At 46.4% G+C, this 22183-nt stretch overlaps 1 protein-coding gene across 1 annotated transcript in view; it reads right to left on the minus strand.

The window, feature by feature from the left end:
* Positions 1–22183, minus strand: part of DRC1 (dynein regulatory complex subunit 1) — a 310180-nt gene that overhangs the window by 258535 nt on the left and 29462 nt on the right. The window contains exons 2-3 of the mRNA XM_029596255.1: positions 10744–10831; positions 10472–10584 (exon numbers count right to left, since the gene is read on the minus strand). Of these exons, the coding sequence (XP_029452115.1) occupies positions 10472–10584; positions 10744–10831 (201 nt within the window). The remainder of the gene's footprint in view (positions 1–10471; positions 10585–10743; positions 10832–22183) is intronic.

The following is a 22183-nucleotide window of genomic DNA, read 5'->3' on the forward strand; positions in this document are numbered from 1 at the left end:
TACAAAATTTGTAAAAGATAAGTCCTCTGGAGGTGCCTTTTTCTCCTGTCTTCAGGTGGGGACGGCTCAGACAGGATGTCCTCTGAAGTTGTGTCAGTGTCTCTATCTTCCCAAGAGTCCGATGGAGGGCGCCTTGGAGGAGACACATGAGGAGGCATCGATGGAATCGGTGGCTTTTGTAGGGACAAAAATGGTATCGACGGGGAGACCGAGATTCTCGGCCGAAAAGGTCCAGAGGGCCCTAGCATGGGTTCAGAAGGCAGAGGAACCTGAGGCATTATCGTCACCGACTGGAATCGGAGTGATAGGCTGTACTGGAAGAGCACCGATTAGAGCATTGAGCTTCAACATCAGTGGTTGGAATATTGAAAGGTCCGGTACCGGTACTGGCATCAGTATTGGAGCAGGCACCGGCATCGGTAAAGGCACCGGCTCCAGCTGTGTCGATGGACGAAGATCCCAGAGAGCTTATCTCACTGCCTGGCGGATAAATCTGTCCAGTTCCTCCCTTATAGCTGGGGAGGTCAGAGCAGCTATAGGTGGTGGCAGAGAAGGTGTCATCGGCACTTCCACAGATCCCTGTGGTGGCTCGATGCCCGAGACGTTTGCAGGTGGGGAACGCCTCTGAGTAGTAGGTCTCGATGGTTCTTGCAGACGAGATCTCTTCGGTGATGGCTGTCTCGGTGACAGTAAGGCCTCTGGCGTCAACGTCCTTCGATGCCTATGAGGATGTTTTTGTTTATGTTCCATGGCCTTTTCAAGCCCGGATGTTGATTTCACCGATGCCGCGGACAGAGTCAGTGACAGCCGGTCTCCGGAGCCATCAGTGCACCGTTTACGAACGACTAATCTTTTAGACGCTCTAGCCGGAGACGATTGAGTCGATGTCGAAGTCGAAGGTATAAGCTGAATATGGAAGAGATGTTCCATCTTCTCTTGCAGGGCCCTCCTACCCTTGGCGGTCATTTCTGCACATTGAGGGCAGGAAGAAACATCGTGCAATTCTCCCAGGCACAAAACAGACTCGACGTGCGGGTAGGTAATAGACATTGTGCGAGGGCACTTCGGGCATTTTTTGAAGCCTGTAGTCTGGATGAAGGCCGGACAGCCGTCGACGGCCTTCTGACCAAACAATTACTTTAACCTGGATCAAAACAGGAAAAATTGTTCTCACCGGCCAGTGGAGTAGAGACCCCTATGTAGGGGATAAAATGAGAGATATTTTTTAACTTTTTTATCTCACAGAAGATGTGTGAAGAATTCACACAGGGCTCTTTCACCACGATGCTAACTGCAGCACGGAAAAACGAAGACTGAAGGGAGACCCCTGTGGCTTGAGGGATCACTGAATGCTGGGCATGCTCAGTGGGCGCCATCTTATGCTCCTACCATAGGACAGGGGCTGACCAATGGCACCGATAGCCCCTGTGACATAGTAAGGGCAAAGGCTATCGGCGCCATTTTGAATACTGGCAGCCGACGGTCTGAGTGCAGGAGGTCGCTCCCGGACCCCTGCTGGACTTTTGGCAAGTCTTGTGGGGGTCAGGAGGGTCCCCCAGGACTTGCCAAAAGCCCTGGTGGTCCAGCAGGGGTCCGGGAGCGATCTCCTGCCCTCGGGCCATCAGCTGCCAGGGCAGATAGAGGAAACCAAGGTGCAGCCCCTGAGGAAGGATTCCATTATCACCAGCACGACCTTAGCAAAGATCCTGGGCACAGTGGCCTGCAAGAAGAGCAGGGCTTAAAACTGATAAGGACGTCCCAGAATAGCACACTGCAGGAACCACTGATGTTCAAGACGAATGGAAATATGTAGAAATGCCTCCAACAGATTTAAAGTCGGGAGAATTCCCCTGATTACACTGCCATTGTTACGGCGCATAGAGTTTCTATATGGAAATGAGTCACCTTCTTCACTTGTGGAACAGCGTCCCATATTTTCTTGCAATTCAAGAACAGGAATTACAGTCTTCAAATCCAACAGCCTCCTTAAGGAAGTCCCCACTGCCACCCTCGTCTGTAGGGAGATACAAGAAGAGACCACAAGGCATCTGGAGGAATACAAAGAAACCTCCAGAGCACAGCCTTCTCTTAACACTTCCAGGACCCATTGGCTTGACATGATTCGGACCCAGCTCTGATAAAGGCGAGACAGACGAGGTGATCCGCTCTTGGAGTCCACCTTCCTCCTAGGCTTCCTGGATCGAAAGGACTGAGTAGTTGCCCCCCTATAGGAACGAGAATGCCTGCAGTCTCTAGCACAGCCTCTTGCCCAAAAGGGCACTATGCTGACTTCTTGTCCTCTGGCAAACGAGGGACCTGGGATTCCCTTCACTCTATGTATCATGTTCTCCAACTCACTTCCAAATAACAAAGAGCCCTTAAATTGTAACCTTGTGAGATTGTATTTAGAAATTGTATCTGCCAATCAATTTTGCAACCACAGCTGACATCTAGCTGCTCTCAGGTCACAGTCCACATTAACTAAGGAATTGGCCCCGGTTGCAACCACAGTCTATTTCACCCCGCTCCCTCAGGCTCCTGAGAGAGGCATAGACTTGCCCGAGCCATCAGGAAGCAACATGAGATAATTTGCAAATTCATTGCCATGGTCTCAAGGCCTGTTAAAGGATAGCTTCAATTCTCCTATCCTGAGCATCTTTTGGAGCTGCCCCTCCTTCTACCACAAGGGTGGTCTGCTTAGACACAGAACACATTAGTGCTTCCAACTTCAGAAAACAGAACTGTTCCCTTATGACCGGTTCAAAGGGGTAAATTCTGCCAAAGTATGTCCCCCTTTAAGGTTTACTTCTGGAGCGTCCCATATAAGGGTAATCAGCTCTTGAATTGCATCCAGGAGGGGAAGAAACAAGATGCTTGTGTAGGGACACCAAAAAGGGATTCATGTTTTACGCACCTGTAGAGTGACCCCCAGTCACACCAAGCAGCTTCAGAGTCTGAGATAACAGACTTCATAACTCATCACTATGAAAGAAATGGAGCAGAGTTCTATGTGGCTCTAAATCCAGAAGGATTTCTGCCTCAACTAGAGGAGAGAAACCCAACTCTTCGGCAGAATCACTGTATCCACATCCTCTGCATATCATCAGGGACTCCTTTACCATGGCACTTGCATGAGGTAACAACCATAAGATCCCGCTTTGAAGGTATCACCATCTCTGCTGGGCCCCCTGGAAAATCCTTCTCAGAAAAAGGAGGATGGGCCCATATACCAGGCCCTATAGGCCTCAATCTGATGTTCTCGGATCGAACATATCCTAACGATGTTTCTGTCCTAGGGACAACTGAAGAAGGGGATACCCACAATGAGTCACCTTCAGCTGCAGTCCCCCTGACCGAGGGGACGGCCCAGCAGCCAGGCAGCGCTGGCACAGACTCACAGAAATCCTTGGCTGTATTGCCCTTATATGGCAAGCAGCACAGATCACTAGGCGCTTAGACTTGTCACCAGTGCCATACCGCCACGCTTCCTTTGTGCTCCCAAATAAAAGACATGTTCAAGCAGTCATAGCACACTCATGCTCAAATAGGCACTCATTACGCACTAAAATAGACGTTCCTTTCGTACTTGTGGGAACTCAGCATATGCTCAGATAGACGGTTAGCACATGCACAAGTCAGCACTCAGTATGCGCTTAGCTAGGCGCTCAGTACGTGCTCAGGTAGGTGCTTAATACACGCTCACGTCAGTGCTAAGTCTTAAATAGGCACACCACAAATATAGGCTGCAAATATATGCTGTGATTTTGTGTGCACCAGTAAGTGCATAGGTGCACGTGTATGTCACCACATGGCAGCGTGGCAATCATGCGCACAAACAAGTGCGCAAAAACGCTGCCGTGGCCTACCACACAGCTCAAGGAATAAAGCCTGGGAACAGGGCCTAGCCAGAGGCTGTGCCTGCCCCACCACCGCACCTCACTAAACTCCCCAGATAAGTGAATGTGAGGAAGGAAAAGACGCCTACCACTCACGCTGAGGGAGGAAGTCCCAGTAAGAAAGGAATAGAGGAATAAAACCTTCCTACTGTCTGCCTTCTGCTTCTCTCCATTTATTTTTACTTCTTTTTTTTTTTTACCTGAGCTCAGCCAGTCCTGGCTGAGAGTACAACCATGTCTCCAGCTACAGGGAGGGGGAGAGGATAAAAGTCTTCACCACTGAGCCTCCCTTGTCCATCAATCGCTTTGCCTGTTTTTTTTTCTTATTTTTTAAGTCTACGCCTGAAAAAGCTGCCGGATTAAAGGCGTACAACTGAGAGAGGGACCCAATGGTGTCACCTCAGGAGTATAAGAGGTGTGATAAAGTTCTCCTTTTCTTCTTAATCTTCTTCTTTTTTACTACAAGCAATCCCGGATAGGGAAATGCATGTCCACCATCTGCTAGAGACGGAGAATACTGACAGGTAAATGTCGGGGCAGAACTATATATCCATGATGTCAGGTTTTTACTCCATCTCGATCTGCTGGTAGAGGTACATACCCACTTGTGGGGACTGGCCTGCCTTAGTGCAGAGGAATCAAAATTTACAAACACAATTAAACATAAAAATAAATACTTTATTTTATATATTTTAATTTTAATCAACATTTGTTAGAACAAAGGCCTGGACAATGGTCCAAAATCCTTTTTTGATGAGATATATTTTAAATGCTGAACCATTCTTCACTTTAAAAATCCAGATTTTAGAATGGCCTTTAACTGTGGCTTCACAGTCAAATGAGAGTCTAACAGGACCCCAAATTCCTAAAAACTTCAGAGAAGGAAACAGGGCCCCCTCCCCCAATCAATAATCATGAAGCAGCTTTCAGAACAGATGAACAATCCATCCACAGGGCTTTGGTCTTACCAAGGATTAGTACAAGTTAGTTTCATCCAGTCACTTATGTGACTCAGTGAACTCAATTGTCTTCAGAGAAAGCAGAGTTGCTTACCTATAACAGGTGCTATCCTAAGACAGCAAGATGTTAGTCCTCACACATGGGTGACATCATTGGATGAAGCCCAGCACGAAAAACATATCAAAGATTCTGGAATTTTGACTGCGCACACTGAGCATGCCCAGCAAGCCCTATACCACATGACCACACGGGGTCCCTCTTCAGTCTCGTAACAAGAATTACAATTAAAAAAAAGGAAAAACCCAACTCTGCAGGGTGGCAGATGGGTTTCGTGAGGACTAACATCTGCTGTCCTAGGAGAACACCTGTTACAGGTAAGTAACTCTGCTTTCTCCTAGGACAGGCAGGATGGTAGTCCTCAGTGAATCCCTAGCTATAGGATGCTCCCCAAACTAAAAGGGGACCAACAGACACCAAGCAGGTGCTAACTGGCACAACAACCACAGTGCTGTTGGTAACAGAGGGGGAGACAGCCTGTACTCAAACAAAGGGCCCTAGGCAGGGAGAGTTGGGTTCTAAACCTCAAAGAGATTCCGAAGGACAGACTGGCCGAACCTACTGTCACGTCTGCCATCCCTATCCAGACAATAGTGAGATGCAAATGTGTGGAGAGAACTCCATGTTGCAGCCTTGTAGATCTCCTCCACGGGAACTGATGGCAAGTGGGCCACCGACATTGCTATGGCTCTGACAGAATGAGCTTGACATGACCCCCAAGGTGCAGTCCAGCCTGGGCATAACAGGAGATGCAATCTATAGCCAATTGGATAGCGTCTATTTGGCAACAGCAACTCCCAACCTATTCCTGTCAAAAGAAATAAAAAGTTGGGTGGACTCTCTATGGCCTTCTGTCCACTCCAGATAGAAGGTTAAGGCTCTCTTACAACCCAAACTGTGTAGTGCTTATTCGCCTTGGTGCAAATGGGGCCTGGGAAAGCATGTTGGCAATATGATCGACTGCTAAAGATGGAAATCCGTCACCACCTTAGGCAGGAAATTAGGGTGCGTACGCAAGACCACCTGGTCATGATAAAACTTTGTATAAGGTACATAAGTCACTAAGGCCTTGTGCTCACTGTCCCTGCTCGCTGAAGTGACTGCCACCAAAAATATGACCTTCCAGGTCAGGTACTTCAGGTCACAGGAGTGCAGTGGCTCAAAAGGAGCTTTCATCAGTTGAGTTAGCACCACGATGAGGTCCCAAGACACAGCAGGAGACCTTAGGGGAGGCTTCAACTGAAGCAAGCCCAACGTGAAGCATACAACTATAGGCTGTACAGAAATGGGCGTACCATCTACACCCTGGTGGTATGTGCCAATTGCCCTGATATGAACCCTAACGGAGTTAGTCTTTAAGCCAGCCTCCGACAGATGTAGGAGGTAGTCAAGCAGTTTTTGTGTGGGGCAGGAAAATGGATCTAAGGCCTTCAGCTCACACCACACCGAAAACTTCCTCCACTTCAGTCCGTAGAACTTTCTAGTGGAAGGCTTTCTGGAAGCCACAGGACCTAAGACACATGTAGTGGCTGCAAAATTAACCTCTCAACATCCAAGCTGTGAGCGATTGGGCCTGGAGGATGGGATGCCACATCCTACCCTGATCTTGCGTGATGAGATCTGGGGAAGACCCCAGACTGATCAGTTTCCAGATTGACAAATCCTGAAGGACTGGAAAACAGATTTGTCTCGGCCAATGAGAGGCTACAAGAATATAGTCCCTCGGTCCTCACGAAGCTTCAACAGACTCTGCGTGGCCTGGCGCCAATGCGACCTTAGGGTCCACTGGGCTCTGTGCATGTGTAAGCTTGCCAAGCGAGTAACATGGATGGTTGCAGTCATGTGGCCCAACAGCCTCAACATGTGCCGAGCTGAAAACTGCTGGCTCTGTTGAATCACCGCCACTATGGATGCTAAGGTGATCAACCTGGATCGCGGCAGGAAGGCTCTTGCCTGAGCCATGTCTAGTAGTGTACTTGGATTTTCAGAAGGTGTTTGACAAAGTTCCTCATGAGAGGCTTCTAGGAAAAGTAAAAAGTTATGGGATAGGTGGCGATGTCCTTTCGTGGAATGCAAACTGGCTAAAAGACAGGAAACAGAGTAGGCTTAAATGGTCAATTTTCTCAGTGGAAGGGAGTGGGCAGTGGAGTACCTCAGGGATCTGTATTGGGACCCTTACTTTTCAATATATTTAAAAATGATCTGGAAAGAAATATGACGAGTGAGGTAATCAAATTTGGAGATGATACAAAATTGTTCAGAGTAGTTAAATCACAAACAGATTGTGATAAATTGCAGGAAGACCTTGTGAGACTGGAAAATTGGGCATCCACATGGCAGATGAAATGTAATGGGGGTAAGTGCAAGGTGATGCATATAGGGAAAAATTACCCATGCTATAGTTACAAAATGTTAGGTTCCATATTAGGTGCTACCACCCAAGAAAGAGATCTAGGTGTCATAGTGGATACACATTGAAATCATCGGTTCAGTGTGCTGTGACAGTCAAGAAAGCAAACAGAATGTTGGGAATTATTAGAAAGGGAATGGTGAATAAAACGGAAAATGTCATAATGTCTCTGTATCGCTCCATGGTGAGACCGCCCCTTGAATACTGTGTACAATTCTGATCGCCATATCTCAAAAAAGATTTAATTGCGATGGAAAAGGTACAGAGAAGGGTGACCAAAATGATAAGGGGAATGGAACAGCTCCCCTGTGAGGAAAGACTAAAGAGGTTAGGACTTTTCAGCTTGGAGAAGAGACGGCTGAGGGGTGAATATAATAGAGGTGTTTAAAATCATGAGAGGTCTAGAACGGGTAGATGTAAGTCAGTTATTTAGTCTTAGGGGGCACTCCATGAAGTTAGCATGTGGCACATTTAAAACTATTTTTCACTCAACGCACAATTAAACTCTGGAATTTGTTGCCAGAGGATGTGGTTAGTGCAGTTAGTATAGCTGAGTTTAAAAAAGGATTGGATAAGTTCATTGAGGAGAAGTCCATTACCTGCTATTAATTAAGTTGACTTGGAAAATAGCCACTGCTATTACTAGCAACAGTAACATGGAATAGACTTAGTTTTTGGATACTTGCCAGGTTCTTATGCCCTGGCTTGGCCACTGTTGGAAACAGGATGCTGGGCTTCATGGACCCTTGGTCTGACCCAGCATGGCATGTTCTTATGTTCTTAGGGCTCCTATGAAGTCCAATTGAGGTGAGGGGTTAAGGTGGGACTTTGGATAGTTGATAACAAACCCTAGTGACTTCAACACCTGGTTAGTCAAACACATGGACCAATTTGCCCCTGCCTGAGAAGCGCTCTTGACCAGCCAATTGTCCAAGTAAGGGAAAACATGTACTCCCAGCCTGCAGATGTGCGCCCCCCCACCATGGCCAGACATTTTATAAAGAGATGTGGGGCCAACGCTAGCCCAAACAGCAACACTCTGGACTGGAAGTGTTGTTTTCCCACCACAAATCTAAGATATTTCCTGTGACTTGGAAAGATCTCGATGGGAGTATATGTGTCCCAATGTGGACAAGTGTGTATAATGTGGACACTGTATAAAGTGTGTATAATGTGGACAAGTGCAAGGTGATGCATATAGGGAAAAATAACCCATGCTATAATTACACAATGTTGGGTTCCATATTAGGTGCTACAACCCAAGAAAGAGATCTAGGGGTAAGGGAAAATGCGCGTCCAAGAGCAGGCTAACAGTGAGCTCCGTCGGAGCGGACTGTACTGTATCGGCCTGTAGGGGAGCTAGCTAATGAGTGAAGGTAATGTGACATCAGCAAGAGGGAACGCCCTCGAGGTTCGCGCCAAGGGTGGTACAAAGACTTGGGTTGCGTGCACGCACGCACCCTATTAGGTACCTGGGAGGAGCAATGGTGGGAGGCTGCACCATAGCCATTCCGGGGACGCTAGAGAGGTCGGCTTGAGACGCGGCGGTAGTCATCTTGCCCAGGTATGTGGGAGGAACCGTGAATAAGGTGAGGCAAACAGGGCGAAGCCGTCAAGGACCGACGGACACAACACATTAGTGGCAAGCAGTTGAAGCCGGCTGGCACTGAGACACCGCCGACAAAGGGGGGAACGGAAGCAAAAATAAACTTACTGAACTGCCGAAAAACCTGACTGAGGAGTCTAAGGGAGGGAACCGAGATGGACCCAGCGTCGATGAAATGCATAAAAATCTGAAAAATAATCGGTGAAAGTTTTCTGAGGCAATTTTCTGAAAAAAAGCCAAGAGCTCTCTTAACCGCGAGGTGAAAGCTCAGCAGAAAAAAAGAGACTGAAGAGGGACCCCATGTGCTCAGTGTGCACAGTCAAAGTTCCAGAAACTTTGACATAAGTTTTCCGTGCCGGGCTCCATCCGATAATGTCACCCATGTGTGAGGACTACAATCTGCTTGAACTAGGAAAATAACATACACAAAACTGCTCTTGAGTGGAGAAACTAACTCTATACTAGGTCTCCACCACCGCTTACTATTTTAGTAATAAAATATCTGAAGTACTGTCATGAAAAGGGATTGAATTAGCGTAAGTTTGAATCTCTCTCTCTCTCTCTGCAAGATGCAAAAATAGGAATTATCGCAGGGGTGCGATAAGTTTACCGCACCATGTGATACTACTGATGCGAAGCAGTATGTTATCACGTGGTGCGGTAATTCTAAAATTTACCTAAACACACCCCTTATTCTTATTGCAGGTGTTATCCATGCATTAATAACACATTTTGATGAAACTAGGGGGGTAAGAAGTTTAAGAAAAAGGAGAAACAGTGAACATGAAACGTTTCAGTCTACAAAAAGGAAGCAGGGATAAAAGATTGTACAATTAATACTACTTAATTAAGTTTTACTTCAACTAGCCAGTGCCTAGGGGAGTTCAACAGCAGTCTGACCACAGAATATAGTGATAACTGTAACAGTGTCCCAGGCAGATTTTATGATTGTACTCTCCAGTCAGAACTGAAAAATTATGTCAAGGTCTCAACCAGTTCTTTCTCAGACTGAGCTAGTGTAACCAATTAGAACCCTAGACACCTGCTCCCTGACCACTAAAACTGCCTGTTAGTAACACACTGTTTTGAATCAAGGAAGCAGGATTAACCTTTTAAATCCTAGCTGCCAGAGACTGCAGGTGTCAGGATGTCAACTGCAGGTTAGCTTAAGAATTTAAAAGGGAAAGGAGTTCTCACTGAGAAAAACAAAGGTTCCATGGCAAAACAAGTAAATGACAATGACACACAAATCCCCATTTCACCACATATGACTTTGTCCAAAAATAAACAGTTTGAAAATTGCCTCACTATTTGTTATTCTTCTAGATATGCTGCTCCAGGAAAATCCAGCAGACAAGTTCCATCTTATGGAAGGAATAGCCTGTACTGCTGTATTTAAGCCAACAGTCGTATCCTGCCCAAAAACATTTTGTACTTTACATTTATTTATTTGAGACTTTTATATACCGACATTAGTGTGCAACATCATGCCGGTTTACATAGCAACCAACTTAATTTCACCTGAGGTAATTGATGTCTTACCTCAAGCGTTTTAGCTCCTGCTCATCAGTTCTCCGGTGAGCCTCCCTTGCATCTGCAGCTGTTTGGATATTTGTCACTAACTGAGAGCCGTCACTGAGAAGCTTAGTCAGTCTCTGTTATTAGAAGAGCAGAATGTGTAAGGAAATGAAAACAATCTAGTTATCCCTCTGTACTAGTAATCATGGATGTATTCCTAGAATTGGCCCCCCATAACATTTGTTTCTTCTTAATGTTTGTTCACATTCTTTGTGTTGCATCAGCTGAGTTCTAACCTGTCTGCTGTCCTCTATCTGTTTCTTGCTTCTGCTTAGATCGTCCTTCTTCTCTAGATCTAAGTCTGAATCAGTTGCATGGAAAGCCCTATAAGAAAAATACAAAAACATAGCTATGACAGACAAAATGAAGTTTGTATCTGCAAAACACTTAAACACAGAACACCCCATACTCAGGACCCCAAAATAGCACCATCATTAGCATTTTGGTGCTACTAGGGGTTTCCTTCTCAGCCCAGGTGGGCTACTAAGTTAAAGCAGCTCTTCCAGTAAGTATATCATAACATAACCTAACAAGGCATACCATGTACTGAATTTAGGGTGTTACATTGAAAAGAACAGATTGCTTTTTTAATTGCCTCATACCTCAAAACTCCCTCTGCAAGACAGTCCTTCTCAGTAGATGAATCAGGTCAAATGTTTGGCCAAAGGAACCTCTGTCAGATAAACCTCCCTGAAAGTTGGAATGCTGATTACTAACTGGTAGATTTTAAAACCCCTATGCACGTCGAAGCCAAAAGATACGTGCGTGACTCGGCATGGCGCATGGATTTTAAAACCCAAGCGGGTTCATGTGTATCTCCCACTACGTGCACAAATCATAAAAAACAAAAAGGGGGAAGGGAGTGGGTGGGGTCTGGGCAAAGTGTGAGTCTGTAAAATGAAGTCAGCACGAAAGTAGTTCTGTGCACAAGCATGCTCAGGGTTTCCCTATTGCGTAACTTTACTTCTGCTATGGATGGCATGTAAGTCATGTAACAAAAAAATATAGGCTACTCAGCAGGGTTTTAAGGGTCGGGAGTAATGGGGTAAAAGGGAGGCAAGTTAGCTAGGTAGATAAGGAAGTCCTCTACTTTACTGGGGCGAACTGGGAGCGAACTAGGAAAAAGGACTATTGCGTTGGTGTGCATAGCTACTAAAATTCCCCCACTTAAGCATGCGAGTCGGCATTTGAGTGCACATGAAAGCATCAATATAAATTCATGCACACATATTTGTACGTATAGCTGATTTTATAATATGCTCGTGTGTTTTAAAATCGCTGTGTCTATGTGCGCACGCCGGCAAACGTGCACACATGTGCACCCGCATGCAGGTCTTAAGATTCATAAGATAATAAGGAGGAATTGACTGTAAACACCACAATAGTACATACAGTCTTCTGGAATAAGTACTGTGTTCATTTGTGGAGACTGCATCGCAAAAAAGATAAGAGATAGAAGTGGCCCAGAAAAAGGCAACCGAAATTGGGTGGGGTCTGCATTGAAAAACATATAATATGAGACTGAGGGACCTAGATATATATATCCTGGAAGAGAGAGGACACAGGGGGATACATTATAGATTTTTAAATACTTGAACGGTATTAATAATGCACAAGAATGAAATATTTTCCAATGGAAAGTAAGCTGTAAGGGTCATGATATGAAAGTTCAACAATATCAAGAAATATTTTTTAATGGAAAGCATAGGGGATGCATGAAATGCCCTCCCAGAGCAGGTAGTTAAGACAAAAACGGTAATGGAATTCAAAAGGGCATAGGATAAACATAGATGATGCCTAATGGCTAGAGGATGGAAATGAAGAAACAGAGTAACCCTTTGGTAACGTTTGCTGTACCATTTCTATATAGGGATAACCTGCACAGAGTGGAAGTTACAACCCTAAACAGAAGACAAGGGGATAACCTGCATAATGTGGCAGTTACAATCCTAAATACCTTGCTGGGTCGACTGGATGGACTATTTTGGTCTTTATCTGCTGTCATTTACTGTTACTATGAAGACAGTTTGCTTACTGTAAACGGTGTTTTTCCATGGATAGCAAGAGAATTAACCATTACATGTGGGTGATGTTATCTGGCAGCACCAAATAGACTCATTTCTCCAAACTAGAAGAGCTTTCAGCAATACTGAGCATTTGTGGGAGTTCCTGGGCAGGTGTTGCCTCGTAAGCCTCCCCAGTCTATAACAGAGCTAACCTAGCTATGTAGTCAACTCTACAGGGAAGTGGGTGGGCCCATCCTGTTCTCCATGAAAAACACTGTTTATGGTAAGCAAACTTGCTTTTTCCATCGATAAGCAGCCTGAATTAGCCATTACATGTGGGAAATCCCAAGCTGAGGATTGCAGCAGAGCATTTACTTAGTAAGGAACCCATCCCTCACAGTGAAGAATGGAACTCAGCGAGAACAGATTTTGGAAAACTGCTTGTTCACATTTACTATCAATCGTTGAGAGGTTATCAGGGCAGTAGTTGGATGTAAATGTGTGAATGGAAGGCCAAATTGCAACTTTGCAGTAATCATCAACAGATACTTCTCAAAGATGAGCAATGGAAACAGCTATGGCTCTCACTTGATGATCCTCTACAGCAGCGGTTCTCAACCTATGGGTCGCGACCCCGGCGGGGGTCGAACGCCCAAAACGCAGGGGTCGCGCGCTCCCGGTCTCTCCCGCTGCCGTTGCCGCCGGGCTGTCAGCACGTTCAAGCCCAGCGGGAACGGCAGCGGCGCTAGAAGAAGCTCTGCACCCGCGGCTGGGCCTTTTCTTCTTCCTGCGCCTGCCCCTCCCGTGACCCGGAACAGGAAGTGAATCGTGGTGCGCGGGAAGGAGAGAGAGCTGCGCCGCGCGAAAAAGTAGCAGCGGCGGCTGCAGCATCGGCCCCCGAGCAGTTGAAGCAGCCGGTAATGGAGAAAGGAGAGAGCAGCACGAGCCTCCCGCGGCCGATGGGATTCTTCTTTCTTGGCCAGTGGAGGCTGCTGCAGCTCCCATTTCTGCTCGGGGGAGAAGAGGAAGTGAGTGAGAGAAAGAGAGAGAAGCAGCCAGCCAGCCTGTGTGTGATTGACTGGTCAGAGAGCTGATGTGTGTGTGTATGTGAGAGACAATGAAAGTGATTGCTCAGGGAGATGACTGATGTGTATGTGAGAGTGTGAGACATCAGTCAGGGAGGTGACTGATGTGTGTGTGTGAGAGAGAGAAAAAGCATGGAAGGGAGAAGTCTGGGTATGTGAGAAAGCATGGGCGTAAGAAGCCTGGTGTTGTGGGGGTGAAAGAAAGCATGGGAGTGAGAAACCAGGGTGAGTGTGCATGCATGAGAGAGACTGCTTGGTAAGGTGATGGTGTGTGTGAGAGAAAAAGACTGGTGTGTGTGTGTGAATGAGAGAAAATGTGATTCAGGGAATGAGAAGCCTGTGCACGTGGAGAGTGAGCATGGAAATGAGAGAGACTGGTGTGTGTGTAACAGAGAGAAAGTGATTATGGGAATGAGAAGCCTGTGCATGTGGAGAGAACAAGCATGGGAGTGAGAGACTGGTGAGTGAGTGAGTGTGTGTGTGTGAGAGAGAGAGAGAGACAGAGAAAGTGATTATGAGAGTGAGAAGCCCATATATGTAAGTAGAACACGGGAGTGGGAAGCCTGTGTGTGTGTGTGTGTGTGTATGGCATGAGAGAAACTGTTCAGGAAGGTGACTGGTGTGTGTGTGTGTGAGAAAGTGATTATGAGAGTGAGAAGCCCGTATATGTAAGTAGAACACGGGAGTGGGAAGCCTGTGTGTGTGTGTGTATGGCATGAGAGAAACTGTTCAGGAAGGTGACTGGTGTGTGTGTGCCAAAGACTGTTTGGGAGATGATTGGTGTGTGAGAGACAGAAACTGGTCATGGGGGCATGACTGGTATGGTGTGTGTGTGTGAGAGACATGGGCACTAAGGAAGAGGACCATAAGTATAGAGCTTAGCTTCTACTGCTGCTTCTGGTGAGTGCCACGGCCTGCAGGGAAGGGGAGTAGGAGAGCTGCTGGAGGGGGTAAGTAAAGGTGGCTTTTTAAGTTTATTTTTCTTGACTGCCATTTTAATTGTGTGATGTCTGCTTTTTGAAATATTTTATTGGTGTTTGGAGAATGTTTAATAGTTTTTATGCGTTTTTAATTGTTGGATGTTCATAGCTGTTTTGAAACATTTATTCTGCTTATTAGTATAGTTTTACAATTATTTCTGTGTGGGGATCTATAGCTGCTTGCTAGTTCTGTTTTCCTAATAAGAGGTGTATTGGTTTTTAGGACCTGATTTAATATTTGTAGTGTTGCCTTTTCATAGATAGGGTTGCTCCTGTTTGAGTGTATTCCATAATACAGGTGTAACTGTGTGCGGATTAGTTTATGTGCATTACTACAGATCCTGGGAGTATGTTAGGTCGGTTCTGTGTCTGTTACCGAGATGAGATATTTTGCTAGCATGTAAGCGTTTGTATCGGTCTTATTTGTTGTGTTTTCTCAGAGGACATGCATTGGTGGTAAACTGCTGTCTTTTCATAAGTAGGGCTATTGAGCCTGGAAATAGAAGGAGTTTGAGTTGCTGTTACTGAGATGTCACTAGAACCAGAATATCTTTTTTGTAGGGTGAGTTGTATGGGGAATGTCATAATTCTGCTTTACATCCATTATTGTGGGTCAGGGGGGTTCCTGTGGATACAAACTGTACTTTTACATCTAGCCCCGTGACGATCATGGGTCAGTGTGCCATGCATGGGAGAACCTATGGTGAGTTGAGTTACATTCACATTATAAATGTCATAATTAAATGATAAGTGTGCACTAAAATCCAACCCCATCCATAACCTCGCCCCCATATGACCAAAGCCCCGCCCTCACCCCACCCTCACGGGGCGAGGGCGGGGCGAGGGGTCACCGCAACATGAGGAACTGTATTGCGGGGTCACGGCATTAGAAAGGTTGAGAACCACTGCTCTACAGAGTCTGTGATTTGCAGTCCTACTAAGGTATAGCAGTGTTGAATGCATTCAGCCAGCCCCAGTAAGACAAAGTATGCTTGGCGACCGCTACTTCTAGTCTGTTGAAGTCATATGAATGAACATTTGGGAGTTTTATGATGTAGCTAAGTTTGTTTCTTGCAATATTCTAAGCCCTTTCACAGTCCAGAGTATAGGAAAATTGGTTCTTACCTGCTAATTGTAGTTCCTGTAGTACCACGGATCAGTCCAGTTAGTGGGTTGAGCCTCCTGTCCAGCAGAGGGAGGCAGAGAAAAACTGAAAAGGTATCCTATATCAGGGCAGTGCTCACCCTGCATCCCTTCAGTATAATTGATATCAAAGCAGCCAAAATAGCATAGAGAACCAGGATAAGATCAAGCAAGTAAACAAATGTAACTATCAAAATGAAACAAGAAATTCAAACATATATGAAAAATGCTCTTACACAGCTATCAATATATATATAGCAGATACCTCCAATGCCTTACAATTCGGATGAACTTAGTGTCTTAAAGCTCAAATAGGAAGTAGAGAATCCCAAAAAGAACCTGTGAAAGAGAAACTCCGAGCGGACGTAGCCATGTAGATATAGTCAGGGCGGGAGTCTGGACTGATCCATGGTACTACAGGAACGAAAATTAGCAGGTAAGAACCAATTTTCCTTTCCCTGTATGTACCCAGATCAGTCCAGACAGTGGGATGTACCAAAGCTTCCCTAAACAGAGTGAGACTGAGATAGTCCCACTCGAAGTACCTGTCTGCCGAAAGAGCCAAAGACTGGCACCTGAACATCGAGGCAATAATGATGCGCAAAGGTATGTAGGGATTTCCAAGTAGCTGCTCTGCAGATTTCTTGCGACGAGACTGACTCTCCCTGCAAGAGGTAGCCTGAGAACGTAAAGAGTGAGCTTTTAAGCCCTCTGGAACAGACCGGCCCCGACAAATATATGCAGACGCAATCGCCTCTTTTAGCCAGCGAGCGATAGTAGCTGTAGAAGCCTTATTCCCCTTACTCGGCCCACTCCATAAGACAAAGAGATGATCAGAGACTCGAAAATCATTCGTCGCCTGCAAATATTGCAGTAGGATCCTCTTCACATCAAGGCGCCGTAGAACTGCACCAGGCGTATTTGCAATGTCTTCTGGAGAAAAAGCAGGGAGCTCCACTGACTGATTTACATGAAATGAGGACATAATCTTTGGCAGGAAGGATAGGACTGTTTTGAGGGAAACACCTGAATCAGAAAAGCAAAGGAAAGGCTCCCTACCAGACAGGGCTTGGAGCTCGGACACTCTCCTGGCTGAGCAAATAGAGACCAGAAAGACAGTCTTAAGGGTCAGATCCTTAAGTGTGGCTCGCCGAAGGGGTTCGAAGGGCACCTCGCAAAGAACGCGGAGAACCAAGTTACGGCTCCACGACGGACAAGTAGGCCAGACAGGTGGGTTCAAGTGCTTAGCCCCTCTAAGGGACCGAATGACATCCGGATGGGTCGCCAACACGTAACCATCGACCTGCCCAATGAGGGAACAGAGCACCGAAACCTGTACCTGCAAGGAATTGAAAGACAAACCTTTGGAGAGACCATTCTGCAGGAAGGAGAGAACCTGGGACACCAAAGTCTTACGTGCTGGAACTCCGGACTCAGCGCACATAGTCACAAACATACCCGAATATAAGCCAGAGAGGTAGAAGTCTTACGGGCCCGCAACAGAGTGGAGATAACCTCCTCCTGATAACCCTTCTTCCTTAGTCGCCACCGCTCAAAATCCAGACAAAATCCAGACAAAAGGATCCGCCTGATCGAAAAATACTGGACCCTGTCAGAGAAGGTTTGGCAGATGGCTGAGGCGAAGAGGACCGTCTGTAGTGAGATTCACCAGATCCCCGAACCACGGTCTCTGAGGCCACTCCGGCACCAGTCTACCCAGGGACGATGGACCCCAATCCAGTCTCAGTGGCACATCAATCGTCTGGAGACCCGAGCGGTCCGTCTGGCTCTCAAGACCTTTCTGCTCTTGATCCATCACAAAGCTGTGCAAGTCCTCTCCGCAGTGCATCCACTCCCTCTGAGTGGATGCACTGCGACTGAAGAATCTGGGGGCCTTTGCATTGCTCAGAGTAGCCATCAGGTCTAAGTGAGGGACCCCCCACTTGTGCACGATCAAATCCATTGCCTCTCCGGACAACTCCCACTCTCCGGAGTCTAGATGCTGATGACTCAGGAAGTTGGCTTGAGTGTTCTCCTTCCCCGCAATGTGGGAGGCAGCTAGCCGTTCCAGATGGCGCTCTGCCCAGGCTAGCAGCTTGCTGGCTTCCAGGGCAACCGGACAACTCCTGGTGCCCCCCTAGCGATTGATGTAACCTACCGTGGTAGAATTGTCGGAGAGGACTTGCACAGCTTTGTGATGGATCAAGAGCAGAAAGGTCTTGAGAGCCAGACGGACCGCTCGGGTCTCCAGACGATTGATGTGCCACTGAGACTGGATTGGGGTCCATCGTCCCTGGGTAGACTGATTCTGACACACCGCTCCCCAGCTGGAGAAGCTGGCATCTTTTGTCACAACAATCCACTGAGGTGTCTGCAAGGGCATCCCCTTCAACAGGTGGGTGAGAGAGAGCCACCACTGCATGCTGTCGATGGTAACATTGGAAAGTGGTAAGGGTGCCTGAAAGGGGGGGAGGGGGGGAGGGGGAAAGGCTCAAAAAACACAAAGAAATCGGCCAAAAACGCGGCAATTCAGGTGGGCAAGGGTCCTGGATTGCAGCTGACCAAAAAAGAAAAATGTTCAAAAATTGTTTTGTTTTGTTTTTACACAGTGCTCAGACACACACGGGTGAAGAGAGGGACTGGACCACCAGTAATCTCTTCCCCAGCTGCTTACCTTGCTGGAGCCTGCAATGAAAAGCTCAGGTAAGCTGTGCCCCCGATGGTCTTTTTTTTTTTCTCAAAGAAATATGCAGAGGAATGGGTGCCTCTCTGCTAAAAGACCTGAGGCAGGCGCAAAAAGAGGGAGTGGCTGGACCACCAGTATCACCCCTTTAAGCCAGGCAAGTGGTCACCAGGAAGCGGGATCCCAGGCTGAGTACTCAAGGGGAAAATCCCCCCTGGGACCCTGTAAGAGCTGTGAGACAGAGCTGTCTCACATTGACAAGAAGTTTGATTTCCTTCAAATTCTTTTTTTTTTTACATATAGAAATTAATCAATACTTACTTGATCCTGGAAACAATCAGAAGGAGAAAGTAAGAAATCACCACAGTGTGGAAAACAGAAAGCTAGGGAACCGCAGGTTCAACTGCCTGCCTCTGCTGGGAGACAGAGGCAGGCTGAAGGGACGCAGGGTGTGCACTGTCCTGATATATGATACCTTTTCAGTTTTTATCTGTCTCCCTCTACTGGACAGGAGGCTCAACCCACTGTCTGGCTGATCTGGGTACATAAAGGGAAATACAGCTTTTTTGCTTTCATGCACATGGGGCCTAGGAAAGAAGGCAGGCAATACAATAGATTGATTGATATTGAAAGCCAAGACAACCTTCAGCAGCAACTTCAGGTAAGTATGGAGAACCACCTTGTTATGGAAGACTTAAATGTATGGAGGATAGTGAATAACAGCTTGGAGTTCGCGGACTCTCCCTGCTGAAGTCATTGCAATGAGGAACACCACTTTCCATGTCAAGTACTTTAGAGAAGTTGACCTTAATGGTTCAAAGGGAGGCTTCATTAGTTAGGATTAGACCACATTCAAGTCCTTCAGAACAGGTGGCTTTTGTAGTGGAAGCTTAGCACACCATAGACCTTTCATGAAACAAGAAATCAATGGATGAGTAGAGATTTGTTTGCTATCTACTTGAGTATGGTAAGCTGCTATAGGACTGAGGTGCACTTGCAACAAAGAGGTGGCAAGGCCTGAGTCAAAAAGGTTGAACAAGTATTTCAGCAGGTGCTTAGGGTTGCAAGAAAATGGGTCCAAAGCATTTTGTTTCCACCATTTGGAGTACCTATTCCATTTGAAGGCACAGTTTCTTCTACCTGAAGGTTTTCTAGATGAGACTAGTATGTCCACAATCTCTGTAGGTAAGTGGAGATCAATGATCACTGAGTGTTCAACACCCAAGCTGTGAGATTGAGGATGAGAGGCTGGGATTGTACAATGGCCTGTCTTTCTGAGTTAATAATGCAAGGAAACAGAGAATAGGATTAAATGGTCAATTTTCTCAGTGGAAAAAGGTAAACAGTAGAGTGCCTCAAGGATCTGTACTTGGACCGGTGCTTTTCAATAAATTAATAAATGATCTGAAAAGGAATACAAGTGAGGTTATCAAATTTGCAAATGATACAAAATTATTCAGAGTAGTTAAATCACAAGCAGATTGTGATACATTGCAGGAGGACCTTGCGAGATTGGAAGATTGGGCATCCAAATGGCAGATGAAATTTAATGTGGACAAGTGCAAGCACATAAGAACATAAGGTGCTGTATATAGGGAAAAATAACCCTTGCTGTAGTTACACGATGTTAGGTTCCATATTAGGAGCTACCACCCAGAAAAAAGATCTAGGCACCTTAGTGGATAATACTTTGAAATCGTCGGCTGACTCGACTCAATGTGCTGCAGCAGTCAAAAAAGCAAACAGAATGTTAGGAATTAAGAAGGGAATGGTTAACAAAACGGAAAATGACATAATGCCTCTGTATTGCTCCATGGTGGGACCACACCTTGAATACTGTGTAAAATTCGGGTCGCCGCATCTCAAAAAAGATATAGTTGTGATGGAGAAGGTACAGAGAAGGGCGACCAAAATGATAAAGGGAATGGAATAGCTCCCCTATGAGGAAAGGCTGAAGAGGTTAGGGCTGTTAAGCTTGGAGAAACGACGGCTAAGGGGGGATATGATAGAGGTCTTTAAAATAATGAGAGGTCTTGAACGAGTAGATGTGAATCAGTTATTTACTAGGGATGTGCAATTGTTTTTCCCGAATTAGGCAATGTCAATAAAATTGCCTAATTCGGAATGGTTCAGGAGAATCGAAAAACGATTTTCGGAAAAAATTCATTTTTGAGTTAATGCGCACTCACTCTGCCAGGTAAGTGTGCACAATCGGGAGTTAGTGCACACTATCGGGGATTAGTGCACACTCCCGATAGTGCGCACTAACCCGAAAATTGTGGCCCCCGGAAAAATAAAACCTGAACCGTGGGAAAAACGAAATTCCCGAGGGGGGGGCCCCAAAATGAAGCCCGACATGAAATTTTTACCCGAAGTACATCTCTATTATTTACACTTTCAGATAATAGAAGGACTAGGGGGCACTCCATGAAGTTAGCAAGTAGCACATTTATAACTAATCGGAGAAATTTCTTTTACACTCAATGCACAATTAAGCTCTGGAATTTGTTGCTAGAGGATGTGGTTAGTGCAGCTGGGTTCAAAAAAGGTTTGGATAAGTTCCTGGAGGAGAAGTCCATTAACTGCTTTTAATCAAGATGATTTAGGGAATGGCCTCTGCTATTACTGGCATTAGTAGAATGGGATCTTCTTAGTGTTTGGGTACTTGCCAGGTTGTTGAAGCCTGGTTTGGCCTCTGTTGGAAACAGAATGCTGGGCTTGATGGAACCTTGGTCTGACCCAGCATGGCAATTTCTTATTTCCTTATATAAGGACTGCTGGAAAGTTATATGAGTGTTATGTTTTTGTATGAATGTGAACCCTGGGCCAAGGTAAGAGGTGTCTCCGCCCACAGGGAGGAGCCCTGTGGGCCTCACCGTCGGTAGGCTCGGCCTCAGTAGAGTAGGACACAGCTTTAAGGTAGAGACTTTATTATGAAGGAAGGAAAAGCAGAACCCGCAAAGCGGGAAGTGCAGTTAAAGTACAGTTCTGAGCAGAGGGGTATACCCAGGGTGATACCTCTGATGTGAAGATCCGGTAGTGGCCCACAGAGCGGGGTATGCCAGGAAGTCTCTTCAGAAGTGTAGCAATTACCTCAGATGTGTAGATCCGGTAGTGGCCCGCAGCGCGAGGTACATCGAGGATGTCTGTACTGTGATGATGATGATGAGGTAGTCTGAGGCGCAGGAACTCGGATGGTTCCTGTAGATGGTGTGGCAATAGCCTGCAGCACAGGGTATGGTTTAGCAACTCCTACTGAGGAAGATATGGTAGTGGCTCAAGGCACGGGGTACACCGCAGAGAATCTCAGTAAGGCTTGGTTTAGATGAAGTCCTTAGTAAAGTACTCACAAGAGGTAGTTCCAGGAGAGTGTCCCAGAAAGCGGGACAGGTAGCAGACCAAGGCAGGAAGGTCCTCCGAGGAGCGGATAGCCAGGAACGCGGAAGAGCCCCCGAGGAGTGGGTACCCAGAGCATTCACAAGCCAAGACAGGATCTGGAACCGAAAGTCCAAGAATGAAGCGGATTCAGCAACGAGGAAACACCTTGCTAACTCGTAGGAGCATAGGGCCAGTCTGCTTAAGTACAGGCAGCGAGACGACGTCATCCAGAGGGGACGCCCATGAAGTTCCCGCCATGATGTGTACAAAGGTGGCCCAAGCGCGCCTAAGTGTTTCCTGAAGCAAGATGGCGGTAGGCAGCACCCATGCCGTCCCGGGAATGCCAGGGAGGTTGGCGGTGACTGGCGGAGGCCGCCATTCTTCCCAGAATCGATGGTGCA

The sequence above is a fragment of the Rhinatrema bivittatum genome, chromosome 3 (genome assembly GCF_901001135.1).
Source record: "Rhinatrema bivittatum chromosome 3, aRhiBiv1.1, whole genome shotgun sequence".
NCBI classification, from domain to species: domain Eukaryota; kingdom Metazoa; phylum Chordata; class Amphibia; order Gymnophiona; family Rhinatrematidae; genus Rhinatrema; species Rhinatrema bivittatum.